We start from the raw sequence: 8,048 nt of genomic DNA, 5'->3' as shown, positions 1-8,048 counted from the left end.
CTACTCGGGAGGCTGAGGCAGGAGGATCGCTTGAGCCCAGGAGTTTGAGGTTGCTGTGAGCTGGGCTGACGGCACAGCACTCTAGCCCCGGCAACACAGTGAGACTCTGTCTCAAAAAAAAAAAAAAAAAACTGGGGCACAGGCTTGAGTGAACAAAACACTGAAAGAAATTTTTGCAATTAAGTACCTAGTAAGTGGATGTATGTGGTGCTCACATTGTAAAAGGTTCATAAACTGTTCTTTTGTTTTGTTTTTTTTTTAAGATGTCTCAGAGCATGTCTTCAGTATCTTCAAGGCATTCTGAAAAGATAGCTATTAGAGAGTAAGTATTTTAATTTGGGTTATTCTTTTTTTCTGTGAAAAGAATTTGCTGAACTGTATTGTTAATAGTGTATTTCAGTGGCAGTAATCCTTCAGGGCTCTGTCTACTGAGCTGGGTGTTTTGTAGTCAGTGTAGTAAAAGGTTTTTATTGGAAGACAAGGTTTTTCTAAATTGTTATCTTGGAAGTATTAGGATTGCATTTCAAAACATTCCTACTATAGCTTTACAATTCACATAAATGTCCTGGAAGCCTCTTTACTCTAGTTGATTTTCAGTTTACCACCTCTTTTAAATCCCATTTATCTCCTTTTTCATGTTATATTGGAGAGTCTTGATTTGTTTTTAAGTTGCAATATTTCCTCATTTTTATTTTTCAGATTTCATTTTATTGATGTTAACAAATAAATAATACACTATGAAACTTACCAGTTGAATAGTTTAATAGTCAATTTTCCTAGACCAGATTACCCCATAGTAATTTTTCTTTGGTTTGGGTTATTTGAAAGGAGATCTGGAGTAATAAAGAAAAGCATTGTTAGCAACTCATGAATAGTGGTCAGTTTTTTATACTTGACAGGAAGGTAGTGGAAATTAAAGACCTTTAATATTATATCTAAATTTGTTGACCAAATTTTTGCTTGTCAGATATCTGTGGTTCTGACCTTTCACATCTCATTAAAATTTGATCTTCTCTCAGTGATTTGAGAGGGCGGAGTGATATCTCTCTTTACCAGCTGTATGTTACATCAGCGGGAAGTTCATTTATGGCCTTTAGAAGATTAAAGAGAGATGAGTGTTAAAAAAAAAAAAAAAAAAAACCTGCCTCAGAGAGGCCGTATCTCCCCCTTTTACAGTATTAGCTTTTGGTCTTGGAGCCAAAACAGTGCCTGCCACGTTGTTGTTCAGTAGGCAGTAAGCATTTGTAGGATAATCAATTAATGCATAAAAGTCTGTCGTACTTTAAAAGTCTCCCCAGCTGATTTTGATGATTAGGTGTAGGACCTGCTAAATTAAATGATCTTGACAGCTAAGAAATCCGAGACTAATTTTCAAGGCCTATTGATGTTTGAGGAATAGTTCTAAGAAGGCTTTAAAGAGACAGACACCACTTAGGCATGTGGGCAGTTGCACCTACTTGTTTCTTTCCTTGTTCCCTTCTTTCAGGCCTATACCCTAAGCCAGTGACATCCATTGACTTGTTTAGACCTAATTAAGTATCTGGCTTATGGACCTAGTTCAATTGCTGCTGCTTCTAAACTGAAGAGCACTACACTTGGAAGCTGGAGCAACAGGATCTAGTTCTTTCTTTGACACTGTCTGAATTTATGTTTTGTGATGTCAAATGAAAGATTAGGAAAAAATCTTCCTGTGACTGGATGAACTATGAGTGGTTTTTTCTGCCCCTCATCTGAGCAATTTTTTTTATTTCTTTTTTTTAATATTAGATAATGGAAGCTTTATTAAGGAAACTTCAGGTTTTTGACAGTTGGTGGCATTATCTTTTGCACATTTTTGTATGACCAGAGTCTCATTAGGAGCTGGGCAAAGCACAAAAAGAGTATCATGTAAATGTGAAATTTAATGTTGCGTTAATATTTTAATATGTAGTTGAGCACTGTAGAATATATACTTAAGTTTTCAGAATAGGGGAAGTGATAGTAACTCTCTGTGGGTCAGTAAAATTACATTTCTTTGTTCAGTTTTCAGGTGGGAGATTTGGTGCTCATCATCCTAGATGAACGCCACGACAATTATGTCCTATTTACTGTTAGTCCTACTTTATATTTTCTGCATTCAGAATCTTTGCCTGCCCTGGATCTCAAACCAGGTGAGGGTGGTAAGTGTCATTAAATATAAAACTGTCATTATATAAAAGCATCATTAAATATTAAAACTGGAGTGGAGGAAATATATTAAAGATGTTTTTTCCCTGCTGTCTGATATATCTGTCTGATATAATTAATCAGAATTAAGTCACTAAGGGGGAGCTCTGCTTAATCTGTTTTTTATAAAATTTGTATCATCCAGATTATTTTCATGTGTTCTATTGACACTTCGAAATTAGTTTATACAATGAATGAATTGATCAGAATACGTGATGATTCAGACATCTCATACCCTAGCAATTACAGAATTATGCTATCAAAATTCTCATGTGCAACCTGTTCAAACTTAATACACACTTATTTGTTTATAAAGGCATTACCATTTTTTGGCCAAAAAATTAGTTTTCTTAAATTATAAAATATTTTTTCTATCCTATTTGTCATCCTGTGTTCCTACCTTATTTTTCATTATACTGGTCAACACTTTTTTTTGGTAATGCCATAAGCTTTGTTAATATGTACTAAGTAACAATGTCTGTTATCTATTTGATCTTTAAAGAACTCAAAAAGAACAAAATAGATATTGTGGTATACTTAGCCTTAGTAGAATTATTTAAAGAAAAAACAAACATATTTCCATTTAGATTGATGTTCCTAATGGAATGACTTATGAACAGAGTGAAATACCTATTCTTGACGTAGGCCAGTGTCCCAAGACAACTTCATCATGGCTATTTCTGGTGGGCTATTTAATGTCTATAATACAGTAGTCATGTAACCATGAAAAATAAGATAACCTTACAATTCACTATTTTTACTCAGTATTTTTTTTTTTTTTACCTTGAAAATAATGAATTTGACATTTTCTTTAGGGTTTTTTTGCAGGTTTTTTTTCTTTTTCATTTGTTTAAACTTTTTATTTGAAAATGATTTTTAAACTTTGAAAAAAGTTAGAAAAATTAATATAGTACAAAGAAGACCTATATACTTTTAACCAGCTTCACTTTTTATTAACATTTTGCTCTATTTGTGTCATTTGTGTATGTGCAGATATCTAGGCAAACACATAATACCTCACACTCGTATCTCCAGTCATCCTTCCACTTTGGCCTCCTAAAGTGTTGGGATTAAAGGCATGAGCTGCCTTGCCCAGCCTATTGTTACCATTTTAAAGGCTCTCCCAAATCCTGCAGGAAAGAATTTATTTAACAATCTTACTTAACTATAAATAACACCCCTCTTTTCCCTTCGAAAAATACATAACAAGGGGCCGGGCATGGTGGCTCACGCCTGTAATCCTAGCACTCTGGGAGGCCAAAGCGGGCAGATCCTTTGAGCTCAGGAGTTTGAGACCAACCTGAGCAAGAGCGAGACCCCTCTCTGCTAAAAATAGAAAGAAAGTAATCAGACAACTAAAAATATATAGAAAAAATTAGCCGGGCGTGGTGGCACATACCTGTAGTCCCAGCTACTTGGGAGGCTGAGGCAGAAGGATCGCTTGAGCCCAGGAGTTTGAGGTTGCTGTGAGCTAGGATGACACCATGGCACTCTAGCCCCGGCAACAGAGTGAGACTCTGTCTCAAAAAAACAAAAGAAAAAAGAAAAATATATAACAGGATGGGATGGGGTCATGCTTTTCCTGTGTTGTCACCCTAGAAGGGAGTATATCACTAGAGTGGTTTGTGCCTGTGGTGGTGGGACACATTGCTCCTGGCATAATGCAAGCATTTTGTTTTTGATGATTCTTTTTAGACATTATGAACTGGCTGTGCAGTGCTATTTTACTCTTCAGTATATTTTTCATATTCTATATCCTTAAGGTTCATTTCTGATGATTTATTCAGGCTAACCTTCATGTATATCTTGCCAAGTTATTTTTGTGGAATAAAAATCAGTTATGTCTTCTGTTGGGAATCTCAGAGGCCTTAGCCTAAGCAGAATACAAAGGGTCCCTGACTTACAATGAATTGCTCAAGCAGTCCTCCCACATCAGCCTCCCAATTGACTGGGACTGAAGATGTGTGCCACCATGCCCAGGTTTTTTTTTTTTAAAGTTTGTAGACACAAGAGTCTCACTTTGTTGCACAGCCTGGTTTTGAACTTCCAGCTTCAGGAGATCCTGCCACCTGGTCTCTCAAAGTGCTGGGATTACAGACATGAGCCACCGCACCCGGCCTGGCTGAATACTTTTGAAATCAACTTCAATTTGGCAGCTTCTCTTCTGATGAATTTAAAATGAAAATGAATATTTACTCCTTGAGCCTGTGACACTTTGGCTCTAGGAGGACTGGCCTTCTCGTCTCACATATCTTCTCCCACGTTTCCATCTTCCCTTCACACAAGTACCACCCTTCTAAACCTAGGCTTTCTTTGATTCTTAACCCTTCTTAGTTGATTTACAACTGTGTACACACTGCCATGCCAGGCACTGTGGCCTACAGATGTGGGAAAGTCAGTTCCTGCCCTTGAAGATTTGTGCTGTGAAAGCACTGGCCCTCAAAAATCGCCTAGCAAAGACATTTCGTCTGCTTTCAAAACTAGAATTGGTCATCCTTGTTCTTTCAGTAGATGGCACTGTTGAATTAGCCTAGAATTCCTAGATTTATTTGTTCGTGGTTTGTACTTAGATTATTAGTATTTCCTGAACTATGTTAGCTCTGTGATTTGACATGCCGTATGTATTTAGTTAATGAGTAATAAAAGCCACCCACATATTACTGGTTGAAAGTAACATGAATTCAGCGTTATTTTATAAATTGAAATTCAGTGGTATCAGCGGTTTTTAAAAGTTTTACATATTCTTTCACTCATGAGAACTTCATTAGTCTGTTTTCATTCTGACAGTTATGTTTTCATTAATAATTATAACCTTACTTTCAAAAAGAAATTAACTACTTGATTCATTAGCTTCAGGTGCAACTAGAAGACCCTGGGTACTTGGAAAAGTGATGGAAAAGGAATATTGTCAAGCCAAAAAGGTAAAAACTACATCATGTGATATAAGCCTATGAATTATAAAGATGATTTGCATACTGCTTTATATAGAAATCTTTGTCTTTGGCCTTCTAAGTATTTATGTTGTCTTTAAATAGTAGAGGAAGTTTGCCAACAATCTGTCAACCTACATAGAAAAAGTACTACCCGCTTTCTTTTCTGTAACTATGAAGTTACCAGGGTAACTTATGTGTAAAAAATGAACCCTGCATAACTGATGACAAAAAGTGAATTCTGTTTGTAGGTCGAGTTGATGTTTTCTTATTTCTGTATACTACCCTGATTGAAGAAAGATAGCATGACATGTTTGGCTTAAAAATGGACATGATTGTAATATCAACAATATCATTGCTATAGAATCAATGAGATCTACTAAACATTCTTCCTGACTCACTGTAATTTGGGGCCTCGGGCTACAGAATACTAATAGAACTTGAACTGTATAGTACGGAGGTTTCTTGATACTTATGACTTGCTTTGTATTATGTTCTTTAGCAGTGGCTACTGAATTTTGTCTTCCATCATTATTAGTTGCTCTGTGTTGAGGATTGGAGCCTGTGTAGTTTGATGAAGACTTTGCCACACCAACTCTCCCCACCCCACATATTCTAGCAATGAGTACTATGATAGGAGGGTATCTGTGTGATTCGGTTTAATCATTCAAATGATTCCCTTTTTTCTTTCCCTCTTAGGCACAAAACAGATTTAAAGTTCCTTTGGGGACAAAGTTTTACAGAGTGAAAGCCGTGTCATGGAGTAAGAAAGTATAATTTCTCAAGAAATTAATGTTTTATGACATTTTTCTGATTTATCTTACACTGCTCATCCATCACTCCAAAAACAGCAGGCCATCTTTTTATGCAAAAGTCAGTGTGACAATATACTTCATTGGTGTACTTCATTTATTTTTTAACTGGCTACATTTTAGGGATAATAAATTCATCAGAACCCTTGGCCGAATTGAAATGGTTTTGGTTTTGTTTTTTTTTACCCAGACAACTCTAGAAATGTGGACCAAACTAGCTCATTTTCTCAAAGGGCATACCTTGTGCATTGTGGCCTATGATTAGCCATATTAACTGCCTGTTAAGTATACATTAGCTTGAACTTAGATGTTAAATGTTAGTTGTTATTACCAGCATTTGTCCTTTTGTGAAACCAATATCAGAATACTTGCACTCTTTAACACATTCTTTATAAAAATGTATAAATTCTTCAAAACTATTTAAAGAGGAGTGTTATTGCATGCAGATAATCATAATTTTGAGTTTGCCTCAGTAGATTACTAGAGCAAATTGTTTCATTTATTTTTTTAAATGCCCTTTGATATTTAAAAAAAAAAAGGAACTGTAATTTGATTGGCTGATTTTAAGATCAGCCATAAATAATCAGCAGTCTTCAAAAGCACTTTCAGTGGTTCGGTCATCTGGGTTCTAAAGGGAAGAAGAGTCTATGCCATTGACTGTTTCAAATGCCGCACTCAAATCTTCCCACCGTCTTTATGACTCTTTAGAATAATCATATTGATGAAATCGTAATTCATGGTTGAGTTTCAGAAAAAAAGATATTCATTGTACATTAACCATTTAGAGGTCATTTAAGTAACAAAATATTGTATTGTAAAAGACCTATACAATTTTAAAACAATAAAGATTCCAACCTGTAAATGTGTGTGCCTTTTAAAGAAGGATACATTTTTTAATATATTTGAGTGATTGCTGGGAAGTGTGAAAAAATTGTTCTGTACCATATCAAAGAGAAAAACATGTTTATTACAAAAATGTTCTTTAACTATATACTATGTAACAGGGTAAAAACAGTGTTATGTAGAATAGAATTGTGTAAACTAGAACTTTAGAGAAGTTGCCATTAAGTAAAAGTATTTAAATGAGTTAGTTAAGTTGGATGAGACTTGTTTCAGGTTTGTTGCTAGAGAACGATAATAAAATGATTCTTTTTCAGAAAATATTTAATTTCTTCATAAAAATAAGTTAAATATTTTTTTAAATATGTACATCTAATAGTATAAAAAATGGAATAAACATCATAGTGTATAGAAAACTGAATTTGACAACATTAATGAATAAATGAACAAATGATTTCACATGTTTCTATTCAGTCCTTCCATGACATCTTTATGCAAAGACTACCAAAGCAATAAGTTACTTTATATAGAGAGTGGTTTTGTTAAGCAGACTTGGTTTGGGTCTAAAGGAATTTTCCAGGTAGCCCATTTTGACTTCATGGGTACCCTTCAAATTTAATATATGATTATTGTGCTCTGGAATTATAGTGAGCTGTGACACCTGACATCATATTCATCATCTCATTAATGTTGCTGTTGTATGTTGTTGCTTGTAGCTTTGTTTATATCCTATTTTTATACTGCTGTCAGTACTAATTCACATATATCTTTATAAAACAAAAAACAAGTAATTTTCTTAGTTAAAAAGGAGAAAAATGAAACTTGGAAATCGAAACTCATCAAATGAGTTCTTTGTTTTGGATAATCCAAGATAATATACCATGAACTTTGGCATCAGAATGACTTGCAGCTCTGGATTTGACAATTCAGACTCCAATAGAAATACAGCTTTCTTTATTACACGAATGAATATTTAAATCACATTTATTACTGCAAGTAAACTTTTATTTTTAGAGACAGGGTCTTGCTCTGTTGCCCAGGCTTGATGGAGTCCAGTGGCAGGATCATAGCCCATACTCTGCGGCCTCATACTCTGGGGGGCTCAAGTGATCCTCCCACTTAAGCCTCTTGAGAAGCAAGGACTGTAGGCACATGCCATCTTGCCCAGCTGATTTTTTCTTTTTTTGGTAGAGGCAGGGTTTTGTTGTTCGGGCTTGTTTCGAACTTCTGGCCTGTCTGGCCTCCCAGAGTGCTGAGATTA

The 8,048-nt window shown here is 35.2% G+C and overlaps 1 protein-coding gene across 5 annotated transcripts in view; it reads left to right on the top strand.

The window, feature by feature from the left end:
• The window catches only part of RB1CC1 (RB1-inducible coiled-coil 1), a 90,220-nt gene extending 83,112 nt beyond the window's left edge, over positions 1 to 7,108 (top strand). For 4 of the 5 annotated variants that reach the window (XM_012661441.1, XM_012661438.1, XM_012661439.1 and 1 more), the window contains 4 exons: positions 264 to 322; positions 2,023 to 2,159; positions 5,056 to 5,126; positions 5,835 to 6,809. In XM_012661441.1, coding sequence (XP_012516895.1) covers positions 264 to 322; positions 2,023 to 2,159; positions 5,056 to 5,126; positions 5,835 to 5,912 — 345 coding nt within the window. In that variant the 3' untranslated portion in view covers positions 5,913 to 6,809. Of the gene's footprint in view, positions 1 to 263; positions 323 to 2,022; positions 2,160 to 5,055; positions 5,127 to 5,834 lie in introns of all 5 variants that reach the window. The other variant, XM_012661440.1, reaches the window with a different exon arrangement.
• The last annotated feature ends 940 nt before the right edge of the window (positions 7,109 to 8,048 follow it).

This window comes from Propithecus coquereli, unplaced genomic scaffold, assembly GCF_000956105.1.
Source record: "Propithecus coquereli isolate 6110/MARCELLA unplaced genomic scaffold, Pcoq_1.0 Scaffold71, whole genome shotgun sequence".
Taxonomy (NCBI): Eukaryota; Metazoa; Chordata; class Mammalia; order Primates; family Indriidae; genus Propithecus; species Propithecus coquereli.
This window is presented reverse-complemented; position numbering and strand designations above follow the sequence as displayed.